General features: G+C 46.3%; 1 protein-coding gene and 1 long non-coding RNA gene across 3 annotated transcripts; one reads left to right on the top strand and one right to left on the bottom strand.

Moving 5' to 3' along the window:
• Positions 1–872: 872 nt before the first annotated feature.
• Positions 873–25,477, bottom strand: C1H3orf52 (chromosome 1 C3orf52 homolog). Of its 2 annotated transcripts, none has more exons than XM_057502548.1 (7): positions 25,026–25,477; positions 19,310–19,439; positions 11,785–11,912; positions 8,274–8,344; positions 5,776–5,957; positions 1,733–1,929; positions 873–1,624 (listed from the first exon to the last, which is right to left on the bottom strand). In XM_057502548.1, exons 1-6 carry the CDS (start codon positions 25,161–25,163, stop codon positions 1,925–1,927), a joined length of 654 nt encoding a protein of 217 aa, XP_057358531.1. In that variant the 5' UTR covers positions 25,164–25,477; the 3' UTR covers positions 873–1,624; positions 1,733–1,924. The 2 variants fall into 2 exon arrangements, with proteins under 2 accessions (XP_057358531.1, XP_057358539.1); XM_057502556.1 differs by having other exon boundaries at positions 1,753–1,929.
• Positions 13,372–20,541, top strand: LOC130683827 (uncharacterized). Its single transcript, XR_008997827.1, has 2 exons — positions 13,372–15,716; positions 20,120–20,541. It is a non-coding gene; the product is annotated as an uncharacterized LOC130683827 (long non-coding RNA).
• Positions 25,478–27,099: the final 1,622 nt, after the last annotated feature.

Genomic DNA, 27,099 nt, shown 5'->3' with positions numbered 1-27,099 from the left:
GACTCCCTAATAAGTCTAACAGCTTTTCTTATTATTGTCTCCTTTGTCGCTGGTATCTCGTCCAGCCTTCTCCAGAACACGTCATTTAAACATCTACAGAACTCAGTTAAATTGAAAGGCAAAAAAATAATTGTACATTTGGGTAGAATTTTCATTGGGGATGGAAGGAGGGGCAGGTTCCAGGAACCTAGCTGTATCCTTTCTGTCCATAGCTAAGTGACTTCCAAAAAAGACTGTTTTTTCTTCTCAAGTCCTTCAATCATTTCACAGATATTTGTTGAAACCTTATTATGTACTAGGCGTACGCTCGCCAGTAAGATATATAATGACCAATAAATTCATCTCTTGTCGCAGAACACTGCATGTATGTGTCATTTCTTCCACACACCTCAAAACTCTTTAGCTACAAAGTTCAGTTCTTTCCAGACCACTTGGGCTGGAAAGTCAAACTGATGGAAAGTCTGCTCTCCGACTTGTAAGTGGTCAAAACCTAAGATGGGGTCCGTGCATCTTGGTGCTTGCTAAAGGAGAAGGGAGGATCAAAACCAAACCCTGTCCTGTCTCCAGAAAGGAACAGGCCCTTCTTTCCAGCCCCAGTTCCTCAGACACCTCGTCCTGCCAGGGAGCCCCTGGGAGGAAGTGGTGGGGACACAAGGCCCTCCCTACTCTCACTGGGACAGAGAGGAGGGCTCAGCCCACCCAACTCAGTCTTACTCAGAAGGGGAAGCTGCCCTCAGGGAAATGAAAAGATCACTTCCAATACCTTTTATTGCAAGGAAACGCCAGCCCAAACCGGGGCCCTGGAGAGGAAACACCTATGAAGCAAATGTGACAGTGTACCTGCAAAAATAATTTATTGTCAGTATTTGAAAATCCTTCTCCATTAAAGTTCTTTATCATTTTCTAAAAAGTACAAACACACTAAGGTTTACATTTGACATGTAAAAAATAAAGAGGAAGAAGGGAAATTTACCTCTCTCCCTAGTTTGAGGAACTATCCTTAAAATGAAACACTGGGTTACAATAAATGTATCTTCTAGTGAACAAGAAAGCAAATTCTCATTATCCAGAGTCGTGGGTCATAAAGGGCTCAAGGCAAATCTAGCCTGAGTCACATAAACTCGGACACATCCCCACACACAGCTGCCCCTCTCCGTCCAGGGCCAGTTTAACTGAGATACTGGGGCTAAGGTTCTCTCATTATATGACCACAAAACTCTCTGACCTGGAAAATTTTCAGCAAAGCAATTTTCCAGAAAATAGAAATACTCTGTTTCCTCATGACAGGCATTTCCATGTCCATAGAAAACCAATACCGTCGCTAATATCCCACCCTCACCTCCCATCTGAACTGGCTTTAAACTTCCAACAGTTTATTCAGTGTTGCTTCCTGTTTCCCAGCCATCGTCCATAACAGACACGACCCACGCCTGCAGACGGTAAGTCCTGCAGGAAGGCTAGCCACTGCGGACGATAAAAAGCCAGTGTGTAAAACCCACAGCAGACGGTCAGGAGTCTTCATGATGCCCCGGCTCAGTTCTCCCTCATCCAGCTGCCTGCCTCTCCCTGTTCTCTCTCCACCAGACCAGGCTCGTGGCATCCTGCCGGAGAGGCCACCCTTGCACTGAAGAGAAAACGTCCATGTGTCAGCGGAGGCAGCTAGCGCCTCACAGCAGTGACCTCCTCGCACTACAAGCTCCACCCACCCCTCCACCCTGTCACCCGCCCCCACCTGGCTCTGTCCAGGCTGACCCAGTGGATGCTGTGACTGCCGAATCAGAGGAAAAGGACCGTCTCCACTTCCGCTAGATGTTGCGAGTCCTTCTACATGAATTCACAGGCTCTTTTCTGTGGAACAGAATGAGTGCTCTTCATCCCAAAATGCAATGAGGCACTGCTTTCAGACCGACCGACCTCCACCCCTTCATTCTGCAAAGAAAATACAGGCAAAAGTCGCTGATTTTAAAAAATCATGATTATTTTAAACATTCATGTTTTTTATTTTATTTCCCTGGGCTTGAATATAAACTCTTATATAAAGTTGGAATTTTTTTTCAAAATCCTGATCAGAGGAAGTACTCCTGAGTCAACTGAATACTTTTCAAAGGGCAAATAACATTGTTTGCTCACTTGTTTTTGTGTAATGCAAGATAAGTGACCTTTTGATGAGGCCTTTCGGTTGAAGACATTTTAACATTCAGTCCTTGGTCATAATCTAGCCATAAAAATGCCTCTGAATTTTCAGTTTTTTAAAAGGTGCACAATATACTGTGAGAAGTTCTGATGAGGGAAGTGGGTGCAGACCTGGCCGGATCAAAGGAGAGGTTCTTGTGCAGGGAGCCCACAGGCTCTGCAGCAGGGTCCCCGTGGGTGACTTTTGTGGCTGAATAATTCTTTGTAGGAAAGAGCTGTCCTGTGCACTGGAAGGTGTTTAGAAGAACCCCTGGCCTCTATTGCTAGATGCTAGTATCCCACATTCACTCCTAGTTGTGACAACTTAAAATGTCTCCAAATATTGCCAAATACCCTGTGGACAAGGGTGCAAAACTGACCCCGACTGATAACTGGGGGTTTTGGCTAAACTCTCCTCATTTCCTGGAGAATCTATAAACAACTGAAGTGGCTTCCGTGGATACCCACGTGGTCCTTTCAAGGATAACACACGGACCGGCCTCTCGGCGAGCAGCCAGCTCATCAGCTTACCCTAACATGTGCAAACAAGGTCTACTGTTCTCACTCCTGGGAACCCTTCCTCTTCTCTCTCACATAAATCTGACTTTTGCCTTTGGTCCTCACTTGGTCAGTTAGCTGATGCCTTCACATGCAAGGAAACAGTACGAAGTAACAGTACACAATCACTAAACCACACCCAAAATAACTCCCAGTGTCTGAAATAACTCATGTTGCCATTTTGTAAAACAGGCCTCTCCACCTCATCCCTGGGGCCCCATAAAGTAAAGAAATTCAGAGATAGGGGAAGGGAGAGGTGGAGGGGTGTGGTCCATTAAACAACACCCTTAACCTTGAAGGCAGTACCTAAGGGAAATAAGACAGGAAGACAAATACTGCATGATCTCACTGGTGCAAGCTTAGAGTAAGAGCTTGAAGTTGCTCATTCTTTGGTTGCCAGAAGTGTGGGATGAGGTGGGGGTGGGGTGATGTGGGAACTGCATGAAGGTGATCAAAAGGTACGAATATCCAGTTATAAGGTGAATAAGTACTGGGGACACAATGTACAACAAGATGACTACAGTTACCAGTGCCATGTGGTAGGTTTGAAAGAGTGGCTTTGCTAAATAAGAGTGGCTCCTAAGTTCTCATCACAAGGAAAAATAATTTTGTAACTACATGAAGTGATGGATGTTAAGTAAACATTGTGGTAATAATCATTTCACAATATATGTGTGTCAAGTCATCATGCAGTACACCCTTAACTTATACTGTGTTATATATCAAATCTATCTGAATAAAACTAGAAGAAAAAATAAACATAAAAATCTCCTCATAATTATAATATGAAGGGAAGTTTTTATTTTTAGAAGGCATCAAAAATGTGTTTGCTAGACCCAAATCGTTGTATTTCCAAATTAGAGAATGAGAAATACACACACAAAAAAAAACTCAGGAATCCAATTACAATCTAATTTAAGGTTCTAACCCTAAAGTACACAAATATGAACCTCAAAGGAACCACAGACCATTTTCAGGGAATGCAGAGGAAGTGCACCATTTTGCATAGAGGGAGGAAGGAGTATGTGCATTTTTTTATGGAGAGAAGGTACATGGCTGTCTTCAAATTCTCTAAGGGGCACACAAACCAAACAATTTTAAGAATCTTTGCTCTTTGAAAAATGTGAACACTATCTTTGTGGGAAACTAGTTTGGCCAGCTCATCACAGGAGGGTGGGGGTGAACTACCCAGCCCGCAGCGTATGTGAATGTGGGAAACCGGCCTGAGAACTCTCTGGGTCTCTCTGGGTCTTCCCAGGGGCCTCCCCCAACCCCGCCAAGTCCTACTCTTCCCCTTCTTTGGAGTCTGCCTCTGAGCTTGTCCCCTCCCTTGGCCTACCTGCCTTCTGTGAGTCTCTCTCCTTCCTCCCTTCCCAAATGGTCGCTGTCTAACCTGCAGTGGAGAGGGGACTGATACTCATATCCCTGAAAATATCAAATGGCTCAGACACTGGACACACGTGCTCTGGAGAGTGGGCGTGGGGTCACAGAAACCCCCCAGCAGAAATGTCCCACAGGAAGAATATAACCTGAGGAGCACGAACCGGTCAGCTCATGGCTGCATCCCCCCAGGGCCCATCAGAGTCCGGCCCTGGGGAAAGGGGTCCAAGGCTGGGCTCAGGTCTTCCCAGGGCCCTCCTCAGGCCTCACAAGCAGCCTGCCTTCAGCGGTCCTCTCTGTGGCTGTATGGCCCTCCTGACCTCACATCCCCGCGACCTTTCTCACCCTTGCCTACATGTGTTAAGAGCTGGTAACCACGGTGCTACAGAGGGAGCTCAGAAAACCAGGGCGGTCACATCACAGCCGCCACCACCATGGGCGACTCCTGCAGGGTGGGCCTCCCTGTTCTCGCTTCCTCACACAAGAGGGGGGCACAGCTTTCTCTTTCTTTTTTTCTTTTTAAAAGTCCTTTTAAAGGGGCAAGACCTCGTCACTCCACAAGTGGATGCCCTGTGCCTGGCCCACACAAGTTATTTATTCAGATGTTCTCTGAGGAACCTGGTCACCTCTGAGACTTTCCCAGCGAGCTAAATCTGGCCTTCTGAATATCACTTTTTTATTCATGTGGGAAAAGGAAAGCTTTAAGAAGAAAAATTTAAGAAAACCCTCTGCCCTCTCAGGCCGAGATTGGTCTACTTTCACATCACACCATAAATGCCTCTTTTCCCACAACTAGAGCTTTATAATCCCTCTGTTTCACGTTCTGATTCTAGGCTGCTGGCTCCGTGCCTGCTACTAACCACATCTCCTTCTAATTTGCCTTTTTCCTCCACTCAACCAGTATTTACCACCACCAAAGTGCAGAAAGGGTTTCTGATGGATTGTGGATGAGAAAATACGGTATTCACTATGGTTAGCACCGCGGGCTAATGAGAACCAATGCATCTCCCAGTGAGGAATCAGAAGTAGTTGGGGAGAAGAGATCACCTCTAAGGCCCCAGCTCAGTACAGATGCAGTGGGAGGACATTGACCCTCCCCCGCTTCCTCTTTGTCAGGTTTTGAACAGGTTTAAAAGTTCCTGAGACCTAAAACTGTGTCTTCTATGCTTGTAAATAATGTATCAATTTCCTTGTTCTGTTCTTAGTTTTAAAAGAAGATGAGTAAATTTATTATAATTTTCTAAGAAAAGAGACATAATTTGGTTAAGCCTCCCTATTAATTTCTTCACGGACTCAGTGGTTTTCAACAGAAAAAGAGTTAGGTCCCCCACACTGAGGTTATCTCTTAACAACTTGATTTTATCACTTATTTCAAACTCTTCAACACTTATTTCTCTTATGAAACCACGTTTCCTTGAAGGTTAATAATGATATTGTCAAGGGGGACACAGGACTTAGAACAACAGTGAAACATTTAGCAACCCTCATTTCTATAGTTTAATTATTTTTTTCCAACTACTCTGTCTGCTCCTGGAAGACAGGGACTGTGTAACCGCCACAGAGGGTGGAATATCACCTGCACAAAAATCAAACCGAAATCATCCGCCCCAATCTGGTTCACATGTTTACCATCACATCTCTGCCCTCTTGACTTGCTCAACTTACCATAAAGCAAGAGGGATGCTGGATCAAGCCCCAGAGCCTCACACCCAGATATGTTCTGGTCATGCAGGTCCTGGAGCAAAATGCCCCGCACCAGCTCCCCACTCATCATGTACTTCATAAAACCATCATCCGCCAGTGGGACTCCGAACTGCAGGTGGTAGGTAACCGTGGCATTTTCACCACTGAAAGGCAAACCAAACAGAAACAATAAAATCTACCCACAGAATAATACTGCAACTCAGGAAATTGATCTTAGCAATAATATTTTTTTGTTCCCTTTGTTCTTCCAGGACAAAGCAGCAAATAGCAAAGGGTGTGCTGTTCTAGGAGAGCATATAGTCCTAGAAGAACCCTCCTCCCATAGGTCCATCCCAAAAGTTAAAGTGATTCTAACCTGATCCTTCCACGGAGAGCCCATCTCCTAGGAGTCCACTGGGAGAGGCCATGGGAGAGAGAGATGTGACCCAGCTATTGTCAAGGAAGACCCAAGGGCTGCAGGCACGTTGCCCACCCCAACACCAGCCTTTTGCCCCAAGGCATGCCCAGGGCAGCCCTCTCTCTGCAAGTGTTCCCTTCTCCGTGTTCTCACACTACACCCTCTCTCTGTTCTCACAAGGGTCTAGGGGAGCTACTGAGTTTAACCAGTTCATTACTTAACCTATATGATGGTTAAGGTAGGGCCCCAGCCTCCCTGCCATCGGGAGAACTCCTGAAGTCCCAGGCTGCCCTGTGCACCAGCCCCAAATATTTCCTGGTTTGTCCCCAAAGTGAGAAACTTTTTCTGTCCTATTTCCACTTCCCAAGGATCCCAGTTTTGCAACTCTCAAAAAAGGGACCAAAGGAAGGGGAGTTCTCATCCTCCTAGGACAAATTTTTTCCGTTTCCAAAATAAAAATAATCATAGGGCTATGCTCAGTTAATTAACAGTTATAGCACTCGTTAAATGCTAGTTCCACACTTAGGTGTTTCACAGTTGTATTACTTTGGTTCAAGAGGGTCCAGATTAGGAGCCACCAATAAAATAAAAGTGGTGCCACACCTGAGACCCTCCCCCTAGGGCATGTTATACAGACAGGCCAGCCCCAGAAGGCTGAATCAGACGCCTGAGCAACGGACAAAGGCCAGGCAACGAGCTCCCTCTTGTGGCCAGAGGTCACGTAGGCCAATGCTCTTAACCTTAATATTGATGTGGTGGACAATTCGGTTTATAAACTCTACAACTGCTAAGAAGTGCACCAAACCCTGTTTCGAATGAATAATATACAGTCGGGACTCTGGAGAAAAACAGTTTATGAATGCACTATGGGCAGATTAAAAATGCACTCTCAAACACTAAGCCAGTGACTGTAGTTTGTAGGTGTCATGGGCGCCACCCTGTAATGATCTCTCGTGATAATCACCACCCAAGATGTGCCACCGTGACATGCAGATGATTTCAGAGCTGAAAACAATCGAGGCCCAAAAGACTCAGAAACTTGGACCTTCCTCCCACCCCCTTAACTGCATAAAAAGAATTTAGATGGAGGAACTTTCCTTGGGGAGAGATATCTTCCTAGATAATTACATTGCAATGTGAACTAGGTGTGGTAGACACGGAGGGTCGTGGCTAAATCTGTTATAATTCCTCTCTGTGCCTCACTGTTTCTCAGTGGCCCAGCAAGCTTTGTTTACCAAATATTACTCTTTAATATTCCTGTGAATTGCTTCCCTTTTCCTTTGTCATCTCAGGCCCGGACTCCCTTCTACTTGGTTCAGGATGACACACATACTTTTCTCCCTGACTGTCTTTGAAATCTGTGTTTATGGATTCCCCTTAGGTATATAATTAAACTTTGTTTTTTTCTCCTGTTACTCTGTCTCATGCCCATGTGATTCATAGACCAACTAGAAGAACCTCAAGGAGTAAAGGACATTACTTCCTCCCTAACAGGGTACAGTATATAAAGTATATATGATAAGTGTATGTACAGAAGAAATCACAGCAAACTGTTGATGGCTGAATGTACTATGTGTATGGACTTGACCAGCACAGACTGTGTCCAGGGTGAGTGGGGCAGGGTGTGGGGGAGGGGAGGCAGACATCTTGTGGCATATTTCTTTATATTTTTAGTATTATTCAAAGAGTATAGACTCCTGTAGTATTTGTGTCCCCGTGCACAAGCCAATACATGGATTATGTCATTTAAGGCACATCACTATTTGGATCTACCCTTAGCGTACTGAGCATCTGCTGTTACATAGGAGTGGTGGTTTACATATGACTGGCTTTTCTTCTCTTCTGTGTGACCTTTGGGACATACCATTCATCTGGGCTTCATTTTTCTCCTTTGTAAACAATGAGAGTTGAGCTAGTTGGTGTCTGAAGACCCTTCCTGCACCAACACTCTGTGATCATTGGCTCCCTTCAGGCTCTAAGGTTCAGGGTGCCCTTCCCTATAAATGGTGATGAGTGTCACTTTGCAGAGAAAGAGATCAACTCAAATGCTCCACACTCTTACCTGAAGTCCACGATCTCCGCTGAGGTGAAATAACGACTCAGAGACGGGGAGGAACTGTACACATCTGTGAGCTAAAACACACAGGAGCACGTGAAACAGCCACACACAGCCTGACAGGTCATAGTGCACATCACCCAGCAGGGCAAAACTACACCCAGACAGAGGGGATTCCACTCCAGCTGGGAGTGGACTTACCCAGAGGCTCCTGACCAAGAAATAGGAAGCAGTGGGCCTACCACCAACTGCAACTCAAGTTAACACCTATTTCAAAGAATCTCATTTATAAGGACTAAGTGGCCAGGCCATGATTTTCAATCATCTCTTACATTTTCTGCTGACACCTGTGGCTTTAAGGGTGGGAGCAGTCAGTGGGCGGGTAGGGGGCACACAGACCCTGAGGACCACGGAAGGAGGGGACGCCGCAGTAGCTGGGAAGACTGCAAAACAGGCCACACGGGACCTGGCTTGCCTGACAAGGGCTTCTCTCCTTTCTCCAGAGCCTCTTGTAAGAAGAACCTGCCATGTAAGCCACAGGTACAGCACTTTCCCCCTGAGAATGGGACTTAAGTGGGGCTGGCCGATAACTGCAAAGACAGGGAGTTCTTATTTGTGCATGGAATACTGCAATCACAAAAAAGGGTTAACACCTGTGTTCCCACTAGTCCGGTTTCACACCTTCACGTATTATCATATTTAGTTCAGCTGTGTACTTTAGGAAAGTGTCCTGAATATCAAGGAGGAAAGAAACATAAAGTGATAAGAACTTTGGGGAGAAACAACTAGGTCATCTTATAGTTGTTGAGCCCCAGAGAAAAGACTGTTGCCAACAGGCCAACAATCATTTAGAGAATTCAGGAAGTGGGAAAGCAGCTTACATAGGCCGCTCAGGTCCACCGGGGATGAAGGTGCTACAGATGGGATTCTGTTTTCAAGCACTGATAATACTACTACTGATGTCCTTCTCTTCCTTTTAGATTGAGCTTCTTATAGCGGAGATTATGTCTGTCCTTCCTTCTAACCTTCTCTGTTCCCCCTCTCCCTTCCTTGCTTTATTAACCTTAGGGCCTAGCATTGCATTTTGCACATATTAGGCTCTCAGCAATCAACTTAATTAAGAATCTTACATTAAGAGATGGAGGGCTATACTAGATCACTTTATGGTCCACCCTAAGATTCTTTTTGGCGGCACGGTCTCCTGCGATCATCAGGACACAGTTACACATGTGGGAGCTGTGAACCACGCCGTCTATAGGAAGGCTCCTCAGCTCTGGGTCTGGTGTCTCCCACACCGGGCCTCCAAGGCTGGGTGCCCACGGGGCCCAGTGAGCCGATCACCAGAGCGGGCATGATGGCTCATTAAAAACCAGCTTCTACAGAGAGAGACCTTCCCTACGCCATCAGAGGTGCCACGTCAGCTCCCAAATCAAGCACATAAGCTGAGGTGTCACAACACACAGCTAACGGGCTGCTGTATGCAGAGTGACAGCCCAGCCCTCAGAGAAGGAAAGTCTGGCAGGGAAACAGGACAATAAAGCCAAAGAGAGGGCACCATGTTTACTGTCCATTCCATTTACCTTCCATATCCAGAAACTTCTGGAAGTTGGCCTAAGTGGAAAAAAGGGATTCTTGACCTGACAACAAGACAACAATATCTCTAAGTTGCTCATTTTTGTTCCTGAACATATTTGGTTGGAAAACGGTGGGTGGTAGGAGTCTTTTCACTTCTCTGTGCCTCACTTTTGTTATCTGTAAATCGGATAATTCTAGAAAAAAAATGCCTCAGGGAGTTGTTCATATGCATCTCATGTGCATCTGTGAGGCATACAGGGCAAGTGTGGGGATTTCCACTCCTCAGAGAAGGAATCAGCTCAGATGCCTGAGATGCCCAGAATCGTGGCCATCCCTGTCCCTTCACCACTTTGTGCTGATGAGCTAGAAATACCTGTAGACCTGCTCATGTCTGGCTCTGCTCTAAGGTGAATGATTAATATCTGTTTCCCTTTAACACGAGGAATCCAGTCGGTCACAGGTGACATGTATGATGCTGAATCATTTCAGCAAATGGAAAACCCCTCGGTGAGGGAAAAAAAAAACAGAAGGAAAGTAGCAAGAGGCTATTCACTCAGTAACCTGCTCTGGATGCAGATGGGAGGAAGGGAGGTGAAGGGAAGTGCAGGTAAGATATAAACAAGGAAAAGAAGGAAGGAGAGAAACCTGGGATAATCATCCCAGAGTGCAAACACCTGAGTCCCAGCAAAGGAGCAAGCAAATGGTATGCACTTGGCACCCAGAACTGACTCTGTGATGTCTGAGATGGGACCGCCCCTTTCAGGATCTTTTGTAGGATTCAAATGGGAGCCGAGGGGAGGAGGACTTATCCCAATCAATCTATCAACCCCAGAGAAGAATGTAATGGATGACAGGCTGCTCTTGCTTAGATTTTCTTACCAAAACTGTTCTGAGTCTGGCTGTGAACCGCTGTCTTTGGCAGGCAAACCAGGACTGCCCCACCCACCCTTATGGTCTGACTTGAGAGCCCTCGTATTGCACAGAGGGCATTCTCCTGCATTTCACACTCCATGAGCGATGCCACCACCCACCCACGCAGCCACCAATCAGGAGCCTGGAGCCTTCTCCCTCCTCCATCCCCACATCCACTGAGACCTGAGGAGTGAGAAGACCTCTTAAATCTCACTTGAATCTCACTCCCCTGACACTGCCCTATTTAAGGCCCCCTCATTTGCCACATGGACTACTGCAACACCTTCTAACTAAGCTCTCAGCCTCCACCATTTCTCCACCATCACATAGAAAGGCTAAAATGAAAAGCTGACCATGTCAGCTGCAGATTAAAATCTTTTAGGGCCTTACCAGAGAGTAGGAAAACTTTCATGATCTGACCCCTCCCTTCCTGATCACTCACCCCTGCCAGGCCCTGCCTCACAGTACATGCTGTGCAGACCCAATAGTGCTCTCTGCTCTTTCTTTAGAGCACTCCTACTTCTTATTTCAAGACTCGTCCTGAGTATCACCTCTTCCAGGAGGCCTTCCAAGCCTCCATCCTCATGTCAGGTAGTTTAAACACACTGTGGATTTTGGGTTGTAAAACACACTGTACATTTCTCAACAATAGAACATACCACACTGTTTTATAACTATTTAAATGCTTCCTCTCCTTGGACTGTAAGCCCCCACCCAGAGCACAGGCTTCATGGTCTCGGCGCTCAGCATGTGTCCAGCAGATCATACACCCTCCATGAAGCCACCGTTTGATTCAAAGATAAGCCCAGAGTGAGGAAACAGCACTGTCCTTCAAGACGCATGGAGCTGGAGGCCACACCTCTTCTCTCTGGCTTTGCCCTACAGAAAACCCATTTCTAAGCACCAGTTTCTGTCAAAATGCAAAGAATCCAATCTTGAAGTCACTATGCATAGCTCTATGCCACCTGTTCCGGCAGAATTCATATTCAGATGTTAAAAACTCAGTAAACAATGCTTAAGATATAATTACCCTTTTAGTGAGCAGGTGAGGCAATTCCTCTTCAGTAATACACTCCTTTGGAATCTTTAGCATGATCAAGAATGTTTTATTTGATGCTAATTCAACTATTTCATTTTCATCTTCATCGACATATGTTACTAAAGAGAGTGGTGGGGAGGAAATGAAAAGTAAAAGTAAACACATACATGAAATAATAAAATGACAGACTTACGTATCCCATTGGTGCTATCAAAAACAATCAGCCTTCTTCAAGGATAAGTTTGGACACAGTCTGCAAGTAGAAGCAGAAATGCTCTCTCCTCTCAGTATGACCACATAAAGACGGGGCTTGCCTCCATCGTGATAAAAATTGTGTTTGTTTAGTGCCATAAGGGGCCCCAGATTCCACTGAACACAGACTGGGAAAAGGGCCAGTGGGAAAGAGTGGGATGAACATGGATTTGTTTGCTAAACTAAACCTACAGTTTAGCCACGTGCACAGGAATCAGGGCAGGTGCTGGGAGACAGCGCAGGGTGTGGACAAGGGTGAGGGGGACAGGCATGGGGAACAGGGAACTTGGTTGAATCGCCCTCACTTCTGTGCTGTCAAAGGCGTGATGATCAAGACGGGACATCCCCCACCAAAACAGAGCAGGAGTCAGGATGGAGCGTGTGAGCCAGAGCCTCTGGATCTCCCAAGAAGGCAGGGAGCAGGCACGACGCCATCGCTCTAGATCGTGTCCCACAGGAGGGGCATGTTGACACACTCCGTCTGCACAAGGGAAACCAACCTACTCTCAGGGGCCCAGGATACCTGGGAGGTAAATTCCTGGGCCAGGGAGTTCTGAGTGGCCATTTATGCTCTAATGACTGCTAGCTAGTTGATTTCTAGGCAGTTAGAGCTAAAGGAAAAGCACACAAAGTCAGGAGCCAGGAGCTAGAAGCTGGCTCTCAGGGCATTAATCACGCTCCCCTGGCTCTGTCAGCTTCACCAGCTGGGCTCACGCTGGAAGCACCTCCCTGGCCCTGAGAAAGGCGTAGGTGGGTGGAACCAGGTGTTTGTGTTGATGTAGACTTTTCTCTCAAATCCCATGCTTCCTGATTCTTATTGCCAGGGAAGTCAGGAAATGTGAGGCATGAGGGGCAAGGGAATGTGCAGAAAAGAGTTAACATAGCGGGCCTGAGACTGCCAGCCTAGCAAGGCCTGCTCAAGGCTGGCCTCTGGGAGCCTGGATTTCATCAGAGCTCTTACCATTCCCTGGTAAGAGTGGCTCGCTGTGCTTCAACTGTACAAACAGTGTGGCTTATGCTGAACATCTGCTTTCCTTCTGGGAGTCTGAAATTTTCATATGTGCCAAACAGAGGCTGCCCTGGGTGACTGACCCCAATAAAAACTCTGGTCACTGAGTCTGTAACGCGCTTCCCTGGCAGACAACACTTCACAACTCATTGCTGGAGGAACTGCGTGCAGCCCCTGTGCCTGCAGGCAGAAAGGACTTGCTGAAGCTGGCGCCTGGTTCCTCCGAGTTTTGCTGTATATCCTTTTGCTGCAACAAATCCCAGCCATCTCTAAGTCTATATGCTGAGCTTTGTGGTTCTTCTCAGCAAATCACTGACTCTAGGAGGAGACCTCGGGGACCCCAAACACAGGGAGCTCTCCCTGTATCCTTATTAGTTGTAAACCATTACATTATTCTGTCAGACAAAAAGTTATGCCCTCATACCAGAAAACTTGCCAAGTACAGGAAATTGTAACAAAACAAAACAAAAAATATTAATAATCCTTTTAGTCTAAACCTTCTTCCTCCACATTTTCTGTATATATCCGAGGTTTTCATGAACAGGTTGTGTGGCCTCCTGCTTTTTGCCTTTTATTGCTGCCATGGCTTATTTGTCTTGATTCTTTTATTGTTAACATATCAAAAGCCATTCTGTATGTGTTTGAAATTCCTTGCAAAGATGATTTTGATGGCTGCATAGTGTTCACAGGTGGCTCACTATTTTCTGACATCTGATTTTTAGTGCTTTCACCTTTCCACTGTAACAGTGCTGCAAAGGATATCTAAGAACTCTGCACCCACCATGTGCATTTTCACAGCAGGCATCATTGCTCAGAAAGGAACAGGGGGAGTCAGAGGATGGATATAGGATTCAAATAACTGCTGAACTTGGGGGCCCTAAGAAGAGATGCCAAGTTCAAAAAGGTCTCCAGCAATAGCTCTAATGATACAGACTCAAAGTGGATCATCTAAATAATGAATCCATACCAAGATCTAACTAAATAGTTGTGCTTGTTAAAATAATAATAACAGAACAAGGGGCTTCACCCACACAGGAGAGTTTATATGTCACTAGTGAGACTTCATCTGGGCAGAACTTTCCATGTAGAAAAGGTGTTTAAAAAAAAAATCACAACACAGACACATTGGAGGTACACAAAAAGATCTTTGGTTAGAATGTAAGCAATGAGACTAGAGAGAGAGGCCTTAAATATCACATGTCTTCAGGGTGCAATGGAGGTTGTTAAATGTCTCCCAGGAAGGAGGAGGCAGTACATCTGACGTTGGATGGGGTGAAAGGGAACTAGGAGAGACTGGAGGCAGAGAGTCTGCAGGGCACAAGGGGGGCAGGGACTGATTTTGACTGACAGCAGTGGGGTGAGGAAGCCCAGGATGGTGGAAACAGAACTGGCTTTAAAGGTAGCCAGACTCGGTTGGAACCCCAGCTTTGGATAATATTTATTAGCCATTTGACCTGAGCAAGTCACTTAAATGTCTGTAGCTGTGTTCTCAGCATAAAGATCAACACCTACATTTTAAAAATGAGAACCAATACATATAAAGTATTATATCTAACACAGTGCCTTGCAGTAAGTGGGTAGTAAATGATAAAAATTGTTATCAAGATACTACCAAGGAATAATTGATAAGATTTGGCCATTACTGGATACAGGGCAGAAGAAGAGATAAAAAAATTATTCCAGATATCAACCCGGGTCACAGGAAGAAAAACAGCCACTGTATTAAGCCTTAAGTACAGACATTCTGGTGTGCACTTGAAGACATTACCTCACGTAGTACACAAATCAACTCTACGTTAAAATGAAGACACTGAGCCTTAGAAAAAATGTGTAGTTTGTTCAGGTCAACTGAACTAGTGAGTAGCAGGGTCGGGATACAGATTCGGATTCAGAAATCATTTATATTTTACAAGTGTGGAAACTGAGGCCAAGAGGGTTGAAGAATTTGCCTGAAGTTACACAACCGGATGGTGGCAGAGCTGGAATAAATCTGATCACATGAGTCACCATGAAACTACACAGGCTAAGCTAACTGGGGTGGGGAATTCAAATGGATAGTAGCTTCACATAGATAACGATTGAGGCGATGACAGGTATTTCCAGGTAGAGACCTCCAGCAAGGAGTGTGACTAAAACTCAGGAAAAGCGTGTGGATATAGACCTAGGAGTCACCTCCGAGAGGGGGAAGCAGCTGCCCTGGGGGTGAACGAGCTTCTCAAAGGCAAGCATGAAGAATGTGGAAAGTGGGAAGGCTGAAGGCAAGCCTCACGCACCACACGTGACGGCCAAAGGCAGAAACAGCAGCAGACCTAAAGGCCAGGAGTTCCACAGACCCAGAAGAGGACAACACAGTTAACAGAGCTAAAGGCTACAAACAAGGCAGGGGATGGGAGAAAGGTCACTGGATTTCACCATCAAGCAATGCTGGTGACCTTGGAAAAGAAAAATTTGGGACCAGTGGTTTAGGAGTGGACAGAGGGCAAGATCTGAGTGCACACCTCTCTTTCCAGAAGTTTGTCAGTGAAAAGAGAGAAAAAGGTATCTAAATGAAGAGGTAAGATTCTGATGGATGACTGTTTTGAAGGAGGGACAGAGGCAGCACATGTAAAGAGGCCCACGTTGAGAAGAGTCTGAGGACGCAGAGAGATGGACGCACCTGCAGGTCTGTGGGTCAGAAGGAGAAGAAGGGGGTACCCCAGAGAATGTGGGGGAGGAGGTCAAGCTTAGAAAGGGGGAGAAGCATACAAGACCTGAGGGAAAGAGAAACAGGTAGGAACGCAAAGAAATTTCAAGGTCCTGGGCTTACAGATTTGCTATTAAATTCCTGCCCCCAAGGACCTTGGTAGCTTGGAGCTTACTAATGCTGCCTGCTGAGGATTTTCCCGAGTCCCCCTACACCAGGGGCACTGCCCTATGCAACTGCTTGCCTGCCAGGGCGATGTGACAACATAAGATGTGGCTCTTATTTCCAACTCAAAGGCAAAACAAGTCCACTCAGCACAGCGTCACATAGGAAGTCCCCCTTGCCTCTCGGTACCGCAGTGTTCCTGCTCATAGAACAGCCTGAATGTTGAGAGAGCAACAGGGCAGGCAGAAATCCCTGGAGCTGGAGGATATCACATAAGGGTCCCTAGCGTGTTAGAACTGATCACCTTTAAATCACATTTCTAAGCATCCACCTACTTGTCACAGTTTGGTTTACATAACATTTAAAATATTTTGCCCAAACCAAGGAAGGGTTTCATTAGAAAGGTGTCATTCAGGGCTCTCTGGCCCCATGCCCACTGGGGCAACTTAGTGAAGAAAGCAGAATCCTGAGGGTACTTATCTGATTCTCCAAATTATCCATAAAGAAAATGACTTTAAGAGAAGGCGGGGGGGAGGCTTTTCTTCCTTTACCCTCTACACTAAGGAATTTATAATCCTTAGGGAGGACAGAATCCATTAATCCTTTTCACTAAAGTGCTGGGACAAAACCAGTCCCCCAGACTCAGGATTCCCTGGGCTCTGCCTAAAATACTGGCCATGTTTCAATGATTTCTTTGTCTACTATGAGCCTGGCAGAGTGCTAGCCTCTCCTCCACAGTGTGCATGCAATGCAGCCCGGGCCCAATGCCTGCAGCTGAGCCATGGCCCTGAATCCGCCATCATTCCAGTGGCACAGCAAGGCTGCAGGGGAGAGCCCACCCCACGAGCAGACAATAAGGGGTGCACAGTCTGCAGAGAATTAGCAACAATAATAACATCTAGCACAGTTTGGTCTTAACTATGATCACTGGATGGCCCTTCTTAACAATGTCAGTGACAAAACCTGCCTCCCCATTGGGCATCTTGCCCTAGGTACCCTATTGTCCCCTCCCCAACTAGTTACCCTTTCCATTCTGGCATGGGCTTACTGCCCACTTCTGTGTCCCTCTTATTAACACCTCCACCAGCCAGGCTCGGTCTGGGGACAGCAGGGCCCTGAGATAGGAGATTATGGAGTTAGGAGGAAGGAAAGGAGGAGGTAAAGGGCAAATGCAGTTCCTAAGGAACCTTACTTCCTAATGAATCTGGACAGCCACAGGTGCAGCCCTGGGCTCTCCCTTTTCCCTTGACACTGCCCTTTACCCAGACAGCAGTGTTTTCCAAAGTGTGTTCAAAAGTTCTACAAATATTTGATTCATATCAATGGGCTTGGCAATTAGGCAATGGCTGATTGTTGCACACTGTCATTCCTGAGTCGTTCTCAGTGAGGCTGGGACTGTTGCAGAGGGAAGCCCGGCCCCCTGCCTTTGTGCCTATTACACCCTACCACCTACCATGATGCTCCCCACCGCACAAACCCAACCCCGAGGTCTGAGGTGCCAAGTAAAATTAAAGTGTTTCCCTGATTAAAAAAAAAAAAAAAGTAAAAAATCTCTCTTGCAGCATTAATATTTTAAAAACACAACGTTATAACCAAGTTGAAAATGAAGTCTGCACTGCAGATGTTAAAAAGTTCTTCCCTGAATTTTATCCTATGAGCTGTCATGTCCCCCTAAGAAACTGTGGAAAGAAAGGGAACCCCTTCCTTTGCAGATTGCCTTTGTGATTTGGAGAAGTCGGATGACTTTGAGAATGGAAGTCATTGGATCTTGGGCTTCAGAATCCTGAATACTGGTGATCTGTTGCATTGTCCTTTATATAAAATATGTAAAGTTATTTCTAAAATAAGTTAAAAGAATGGCAGCTTATAGATACATCGGAGCCTATGGCTCTGATGCCACGACACAAATCAGCCAGCTTTCAGGACAGCACCGCTCATTGTGATAGGCAAGGCTGGGGGACTCAAGTGCAGTTTCCACATCACACGTGGGAGCTGATGGGAAGAGGGAGTGTAGTTCTCACACCAAACAGTTGTCCTGGCATGCTGGAGCGGGTGCAGCACTCCTATGAACCTCTCCCCGCCGCAGAACCAGCCTGTGGTCTCAAAGAACCACCCGTCCGGCCTCAGCTATGCCCTAAGGAACTGAGTAAGCATGGTGCCTGCCTGAGAAACTCCCATGCCGGAGGCTGGCACATGTCATCACATTTCCCTATTCCTTAGGGGACTACAGAACCTGGAGACATACGAAGGAATTGGGGAGAGGAGGAACAGGAGGTGAACGGCACATGTAGCTACTGAGGAAAGTTCCCAGGCCCCCCTGGAGAAGCTCGGGGGGCTCTCATTCTCTGACTGGGTCTACTGTGAAGAGCCTCACTCAACACGAGCCTGCTGCAAGGGCACCCAAACTCCAGAACTGCCCCCCTTCCCCTACAATTACCAACTACAGGCATTGTTACAAATAAAAACAATTTTCTCCTTTCCTATTTTGAAACCAAAATGACTGCCCACTGGAGGGTGCTGTAATTATGCATCATGAAAATCTTAATTATACCGATAATCATAAAAAATTGGCAACTACCAAAAAGGCTTTAAATGGTATCGAAGACTACATCATGCAGTCGTTAATAAAAAGATGATCACAAGTAATTTTTAATGAATTGGCAAGATGATCCCAATGTTACATTAAAATCCTAAATGTAGGCCACAGGACTATAAAAAAATTTGACCTCAAATTATTTTTAAAAGACTAGAAGGAAATATAACAAAATATTAATAATATGGATGGGTCTATGGGTAACTGACTTTATATTATTTTTATAATCATGATAAATAATAAAATGAGATAATGTATGTAGAATAAACAGCTAGCACTAAGTTTTTGTTTTGTATACACATACAATAGAAATATATAAAGTTATTTCTAAAATAAGTTAAAATAATAGCAGCTTATAGATATATGGTTCTATAAAATTTTTTAAACTGTCAAATACATTATTCATCATTTTATTACTATAATAATACTCCAAGTATATCAGATGAAATACACACATATTTTTACTACACAAATTATACGAAAAATTATTTCAAACAAGCAGATATAGAAATATAATAAAGTATACAGTAGTGTTTAAGTATTGAAACATCTAAGAAATCTTTAAGATCCAATGGGCAGAGTTGAAACACTGGTCTCCAAAATTCTTCCAGAGCTTATAAAACAAATAACAAACAAAATAAAAAAAACAAAAACAAAAACAAGAACTATATATATCTCATACCCATACAACACATCCCAAAAGTTTTAAATTCATATTATAAAATACATAACAAAATACCAATAAGTACACCTTCATTTCAGTGTAAGCCACAAGCATTAACAAGCCAACTTAGTCATGTTTAAATCCTCTTACCTCCAATAAGACATAAGCTTATGATGATCACTATAATCATACCAAGGAAAATAGAGGCGATGACCATCCATAGTTTGCACTTTCTGATCACCTTCTTATTACAGGGGCTCCAAGGACTTTCCTTGTTAGCCTGGAAAGTAGAGGGAGATGGTTAGGCTTTATTTGGTTTCAACAGCATTTCTGAATGCTTTCTAGGGGCCAGTGATGCAGAATTGAGGGATCCTGATCTCAGGGGCTACACTCCATGGAGTCAAGTTTACAAAGGGGCAGAATGAAACCTCACAAAGAAGTTGCAAGAACATACCCTGGGGGTTCTGAGTGGGGTGGGGGGTTGAGTGGGGGGCAAATAGGCAGGACTGTGAAGGGCGGCCCAGAAAGGCATTCCACAGCCAGGAAGGAGCACCGTCAGTGTTCACTCATGATGGAACTGGCCAAGGGACCCGTCTGATGGGAAGGTGAGTTTCAGAGGCAAGTCATGAGTGTTTCGAGAAGAAAGAGTGAAAAGTTGGGGCACACTCAGGAGGGCTTTGGATGCTGTCAGAGCAGTTTGGATTTAATGTGGTGTTCACTGGAGGCCCAGTGAAGGTTTTGGAACACAAGAGCTGAATAGGAGGGAAAAGTGGTTTGTGGTTAAGAGTGGAAAACTAGAAGGCTACTGCTGTGGCCCAGATTCTATGTAATTAGTGCCTGGGAAGGGGACTGAAGGGAAGTACACAAGGGATGCCAGGAAGTAAGCTGCAATAGGCAAGTGACTAATTATAACCGCCATGGTTTACTGATCACCAACACCATTTCACTTCATTTTAACAGCGCTGCAAGAGAGGCATCAGCCCATTTCAAAGATGCGGTGGAGAGATGAACCAGGACTACTTGCTGCAGTGTACCACTGCAAAGCCAGAATGCTCTCCCTTTTGCCCACGGAATCCCCACATTGCTGTGCAGAGCTCCAGGTTATGAGCATGCCTGGCTGTCAGGGGGAGGGGCTTCCAGGGCTGCCACCTGCCCCTAAAAGGTTCCGTGACTCTTCTCCTACTTCCTGATGAGCTATTGGGTAATTCCCACATGGACACTATGGGAAACAATGGACCATGACGGGAAAAGTGTGTTTCTGTATCAGGATTCCAATCCCAGCTTTACCTCTCCGCTTAAAAGCAGGTGATGATCAGCAAGCTACTAAAACTGGCTGACCCAAGGTCCTCCACTGTGAATATAATAAATCTGTAAAAACTAGAGATCATTTACATGAAACACTTGCTAAACAAGTATCAGGAGCTCAACAAATGGGAACAATCATGACTCAGTGTTCACCTTAGAGGCCTAGCAGCCACTTCCCAAAGCTCATTCCTGAGTTGACACCTCGTTTATTTTCTTTACCACCATGATTTGGGCTGTCACCATCAGTAAAGGCAACTTTCCACATTAAGACTACAGTCCAAACTTTCTCAATGAGAGGGCCCCAAGCCTGGCTGCACATTAGAATCACCTGCAGGGGAATTTTTAAACTACACACACCTAGCCCCTACCTGGACCTAGGGGACCACATTGCAGGGAGGTGGGAGCAAGCCCTGGCTTCTAACTAAACTTCTCAAAGTGGATCAGTTTCTTTACCAGGGTTAAGACCTCCGGTCTGAAGCAACCCCTCTCTCCACAAGCCAGGTCCAAGTCTCTCCCATTCTGGGGGGGCCTGCCTCCACCCTGCCCATGGAGGGTGCTCTGGGTACATGAGCTGTCCACACAGCCCAGCGCCTGCCGCTGTCTGCTGTGCCTGGTTTCATGTTCACATATAAACAGATACTGGCCTTATCTCCCTAGGTCAAGTGAAACCAGAGAGAGGGCGGGTGGTTCTGAGACATCCCTGTTCTCATATCCCACACCTGGGCCTCCAGGTAATGGGCATTTCATACATGTTTGTAGAGGCCTCCACAACTTTAAAGAATATACACTCTGAGAAATTCCCAATTAAGGGTCACACTTTGGAGCCCCTGAGAGCACTGGCATTTCCAGTTGGGTGTAGGGGAGCATTAAAGGCCCTGGGACTATCTGGACAGAAGAAAAACCCTCTTAAGTTGTTTCTGGAACCCAGGGATAGAGCCACCTCTCACCAGCTCAAAGGCTGCGAACTCTTCCAAAGTGACTAAGCCAAGGGCTGAACAGAGCTCATGGGAGAATAGAAGTGCCAGCAGAGGAACCTTCAGCTTCCCAGGGATGGAACCTACTTTCCCATTTACAGAGACCAAAATGACCCTGTGCCATTTTCAGTCCTTATTCAAGAAGCAGCTTGGACCATAAGGTTAATACAAAATGAAGCGGTCTGGGGTGTCCAGTGAGCTGCAGAATGAGGGTCAATGTGCTTCTTTGGCCTCAGGGTCCTTCGCTTACGCTGTTTCCTGGAGATTATAAGCCAAGCTCCGGTGTCTTGAGGAGACCACTGCTCTGTGACTTCCTGAAGAACTGAGCTCAGAATTCCACAGCCCTTATCCATAGGAAATGCTTCTTCCTGTCCTGCTGAAGCTACCATCCTACTGCCCAGCCCCCTTCAGGGTCCTGTCATCAGCCATAGGGGCGAGCCCACCACCCCTGGCATGCTTAATCTTCACAGTCACTGAAAATGGTCTGTCAGCCACTCCCAGCCCGACAATAGTACAGTGCTCCTCAGCTGTGTGCATGGGAATTAGCATTCCTCAGAAGCACCCCCAGGAGGGCCCACATGCCCCGAGGCGGACAGCCTTTGACACAACCTGTGCCGAGTGTCCCCTCAAAAGTGGGTCCTGAAGACACACTGCCTCCTTTACTGGCATCTTTATTCCCTCTTGCCCAAATTCTAGGTCCTGAGGACAAGCTGCAGGCAGGTTGTTCTGCAGGGCACCTTCCAGAGATTTTTGCAAACTGCATCTCACATTCTATGATCATGTTACATGGCTTAAGAATTTGGGGAAACTACCTCTGAACATTCCCCCACATAGTCACATCCCTCTTGAGACAAGGATGCAAATGCATGACACAAGATCCTGCTGCAATGGCAGGATGATCTGTTCCCTGGACAAAAAAGCCTTTCTTCTCTTTGGTGACTCAGGAGCAGATATTCTATAGAACTGGGAAAAATTTAATAGCACATAGGAAAACCTGTCTTTGTAATCTTCATTGTGGGATTTAATCCAGTTGTTGATAAAAGCATTAAATAGCTATTTGACCCTCCTCTTAAATTCTGAATAAAGCAGAGCAAGGGGACTAATTTTAGTCACTCCATTTGTGTAAGTCTCGACTGCCTCAAAACTATCCATGAACCGGATTATTATTATTCTAATGATGCGGCCATCCCTTAAAATGCCTCTGGGATTTCTCTTTGGAAACTGATGTCAGAGCCCATGTACTGAGCCATAAAATGAAACAGTTTTACTCTATTGCCCATTATTTCTTTTTCACTTCTGACCCAACCGCACAGCCATGTTTACAGTGAAGGCAGGAAAGGCCTGGGATGGAATTGGGAATAATTGCTTCATGTTAGAATGACCCAGAGTACCCCCTTTTCCTGGGGCTCCAAACCCAGATCAAGATAGAAAAAAGCACTTGCAACTGCCTTTGTACACTCTCCCAGGTCAGTCCTGCCCAGTAGGAAGATATCCATGATATGGATGCCTCCTTCCCACGATCCCCAAACGGTTCCCTGCTCCTCATCCATCCACCCACCCGCAACTCCCTCTTCATTCCAGGGATGCTACTCAACTCCTCATCTTTCACTTAAATTCCCTAAGTTACAAATTAGTAATATATAATTTAGGCAATGATACATAAATGAGCATAAATCATGCATCATATTTTAATTATATGTTAATATTTGTATCTCTATATAAAATAAGTCAACAAAACTGGCATAGGCTCAAGACTTAAAAAGCCTAAATTCAAATCCCAGAACCACTACTGAGTGAACCGGAATATTTGTAACTCCTCTGAGCCCCAGGTTCTCCACCTGTCAGATCAGAATACTGACACCTCCCTCTGAAATTTGTTGTGATAAATAAATGCATTTTTGTATGAGAGGTATTTGGCACATGACAGGTACAAAACATATGGCTAATAAAAATACGTGGATTTAAGCTACATTTCAAAACTGGAAATCAACATACAGTTTAAGGAAACCTACACTCAAAATTCTGGAGTCTGAATCGTGAGCTTGTGCCAGCCAACACTTTTAAGGACTCTGCTGCATTATCTGACTTGTCAATTTAAAATGCACTTCCACATATTCTATAGAACCAAAGAGAATGCTAAACACATCAAATGAGGGTTTTTTTTTCTCTCTTTTTCTCCTTTTAATTTTTTTCCCATTCAGACATTTCCAGAATGCCCTCTAAGTACTCCTGTCACCCTTTACTTGCACGCCATCTGTCGCTCACCACAGCTTTCCTGTTCGGTGACCTAAAAAAGTAATTCACAAGGAAGTCTAGGATATCTGCCCACACCTGACGAATGAGGAAGTAGCTAGAACTTGCAGGAGCAATCTCCCCTGGGCAGGTGCTAGACAATTGTAAAACGCTGGTACCCTGCATGTGTTTCCAATCACCTGCTTTCAACAAGTCCTCACAGAGACGCTGGGTTAGCCACGTTATGTCACCACTGTTTGACAGCTGGGAACCCAGAGACTACAGCTCCTTGCCAGGACAGAACTTCTAGTGGTGAACCTGTCACCAGAACCCAGATCTCTGGATTTGGTCCTAAACCACGGAGTCTTTGGGGTGCCCTGGGTCTATCTAACATGAAGCAAGTATTCCCAGTTCCATTCCCAGGTGCTGCCTTGGAGGATTGATACAGCGAATCCATGGTTGTGGCCACTTGCACGAGGATCAGATCATTTTTGCCCAACTTGACATTCTTTCGTAGTGGTCATCTTTCATTCAAACATAAGGTCCCATGTTGCTTTCCAGAGTACCCATAGGTTCCTATAAAAGCAGATTCTACAGTATTTCCAAGAATCAATGAGAAAGCAAAAGCAATGCTTTCAGTGGGTGATTTTCCTGCTTATCCCTGAAATCAACAATTGAACAGCCTAAGGACTGAGAGTGGAGAGGTACCTAGAAAGATTGGTTAGAACCACCGACGTTCCCAGTAAACCTCAAGCCAGTCTCAGGAGTTCATCAGAAGGTAGATGTCTGAGAGTTCAGTCTCTGCTGTTTTACAAACATTGGGTGAGAACGAGTAATGTTCCCTTCACTGCTATTGTTCAATCAGTAAAGAGTTCACCCTAAGCACCTAAGGACTCTCTTAGAGTTTGAGACCATCCTGAGAAATCGAATGGCCAGACTGGGTTAAAAAAGGAAGTGTGTGTCTAGGAGATATGAGCCAGGATGGGGTGGTGGGCGGTGGGTGGGGGAGAGCTGGATGGGAGAGGGAAGGGGGAAGGAAAGACGAGGCAAAAAGACTCTGAGGAAGCACCCCATTTATCACTCCAGTTCTCCCAACTTAGAAAAATTGAAACTAAATTAAGTTACAGAACTTTTTAAACCACCTATACTCTGGGGATTCCCTCTCGGAGAGCGGAGGCGCAGTGAGGATTCCTCACGTTCCGTGGGGGGAGAGAGGGGTGGGTCTGGGGCGCACTCCGGGGTCGCGCCAGGCGGATCCAGGGCGCCCACCCGCTGAGCCGGGGAAACCCCGAAACTGCGGGTACCAGGCCAGAGCGCGCCCGGATACCGCCGCCGCCGGCGCCGAGAGACCTCACCTGGGCTGGGCAGGGCTCCTCGGCCGGAGCAGGGAGGAGCTGGACGGCTCCATTGAGAGGCGTCTGCTCCTCCGGCCGCCCCTTGAGCACCGAAAACTCCAGCTCTTCAGCTGGCGATGGGGACCTGGCGCCTGCCATGGACGGGCAGCGGAGGGCTGGGCAGCCCGCGCGCACAGCCGAGGGTGCAGAGTCCAAAGTGGCCTCCCTGGCGGCTCACACTCCACCCCGGGGGGCATGCGGGGGAGGCGGGCAGCGGGCGGCACCGGGCTGGGGAGCTTCCCCCAGCTCCTGCCGGTGGCGCCGCCGTGCCCTGCCGTGGGCTCCCTTCCCGAGCAGAGCGGAGGAGGGCTGTTTTTCTGGTTTGTTCAGAGCGCTGCCTGTTCTGCCTTTCCCTGTTCGCGCAGGTACAAAGCAGAAGCTGTGCCGAGGGCCAGGTTGGGTGACTGGCTGTGCATGGACGTGACTGGCTGTGCATGGACGAGCCCGGCAGCGCCAGCGCCAAGCACGGAAGAAAGTTGACATTACACCCTGGGGAGCTGTCTGTTGCCAAGGCTTGCCTCAACTTTCGCTGCCCAGCAGTTCATTCCTTTAATCACCAAATAGCCCTGAAACATCTCCTGCAGGCTAACCCCATGCAAGGTTTGGAGCATATGAATCTTAATAGTACACAGGAACACAATTTTTCCTCTTACCACTCCAGAGTCAGGCAAAGAGTACTGCGTGGTGAACTGTGGCAGCAGGCTCTGGAACCAGGCTGCCCGGATTAATCCCTAGTCACAGGGTTGCTAACTGTGAGACCCCGGGCTTCATCTCTCTGTGCCAGTTTGCTTATCTGCAAAGTTGGCATAGGTTAGTACCCTAATGGACTTGTGTTGCCAATATTAAAAGAATTGATGTCACTAAATCACTCAGAACAGTGACTGACACATAGCAAACATTCATAGTTGTTAGCTCTTATTATCCACCTTTGGGAGGAAGAGGCACACACACACACAACCTGAGGAAACAGTATATATACCAACACACAATCCTTAGTTCAGAACTTCCGGTTTCATGAGCCTGGAATTATGTTTGTTGAGCACGTGTGTGTTGATCGTCTCCAGCTTCTGTTCAGAGCAGGCTTTCCCTCCTACTTCTCAGCCCTGCCCCCAACACACACATATTGAGACCAGTTTGAGGTGTAGACAAGACACATATAAGCTCCACTGCAGAAGATGTTGACTTGAGTCCAAAAATCTGGCACCTTCAATGTCTACTGTTCAGACACTGCTTAGATACTGGAGTTCTGGCTCTCTTGCCTGCTACCAGATCACCTGGACTTTGCATTCCATCTGCCTGCTGGATGGGGTCATACTAAGGTGGGTGCTCAGCTGCTGGTCTAGACTGACTTCTGCTCTATGCTCTAACAGGCAGATCCTGCAGAAATTAGGCTGCAGTCTGAGCTGGGATTTTGGAAGAGACTTTGAGATGAAGGAACAGTGTTAAGGGAACTAAGAAGGACTGTTGAGGCACCCAAGGATTAGCAACAGTAGACAGCCATCGGCACCCTGAGGCTAAAAGGGATGGGAGCCTGATTAAGAACTGGAGGCAAGGAGGGTCCTCCTGATAGGATCTGTAGTCACAAAAAGTTGCAGTCACTGCCAGGACTACAGCCCAGAAGGGAGGAAGCAGAGAGGAATAAAATACTTGGACCACTCCACCTACCAATGTCCTGCCAGTGACTCCCCTTGGGAACTGGTGGTGGAAACAGGGCGTCAGCTCATGCGGCTCAGAGCAGAGGATGAATCTGGGATGCAGATAAGAGGAACCTGCATGTCTGCCTTTCCCACAACAACTGACATCTAGTCCTCCTTCTTCGACATTCAGTAGTCAGGAAACCCCTCTCGTCTGACCGGATCCCCCTTCTGGGCTGGCCCTTACCTATCCTTTCTGTTGCCATGCCTACTACTTTGCATATACACTTCCTCTGTTTGAAATGTTTGTCCTCCCAGCCCAGGCCACTTACCTCAGGAAAACTCCTGTTCACCCTAAATCCTAGCTGAAACATATTTTTCCCATTAAACTTTCCCTGATC

This window comes from Manis pentadactyla, chromosome 1 (assembly GCF_030020395.1).
Source record: "Manis pentadactyla isolate mManPen7 chromosome 1, mManPen7.hap1, whole genome shotgun sequence".
In the NCBI taxonomy this organism is placed as follows: domain Eukaryota; kingdom Metazoa; phylum Chordata; class Mammalia; order Pholidota; family Manidae; genus Manis; species Manis pentadactyla.
The sequence above is the reverse complement of the archived record's forward strand: the minus strand, read 5'-3'. Positions and strand labels throughout refer to the sequence as shown.

Excerpts from the sequence above, each read along its gene's own strand:
- C1H3orf52 (XM_057502548.1), bottom strand. The coding sequence starts at position 25,163 with ATGGCAGGCGCCAGGTCCCCATCGCCAGCTGAAGAGCTGGAGTTTTCG. Across the intron at positions 19,440-25,025 it reads AGGAGCCCTGCCCAGCCCAG|GCTAACAAGGAAAGTCCTTG; the intron begins GTGAGGTCTCTC and ends TCTACTTTCCAG. Across the intron at positions 5,958-8,273 it reads GCGGAGATCGTGGACTTCAG|TGGTGAAAATGCCACGGTTA; the intron begins GTAAGAGTGTGG and ends TTTGCCTTTCAG.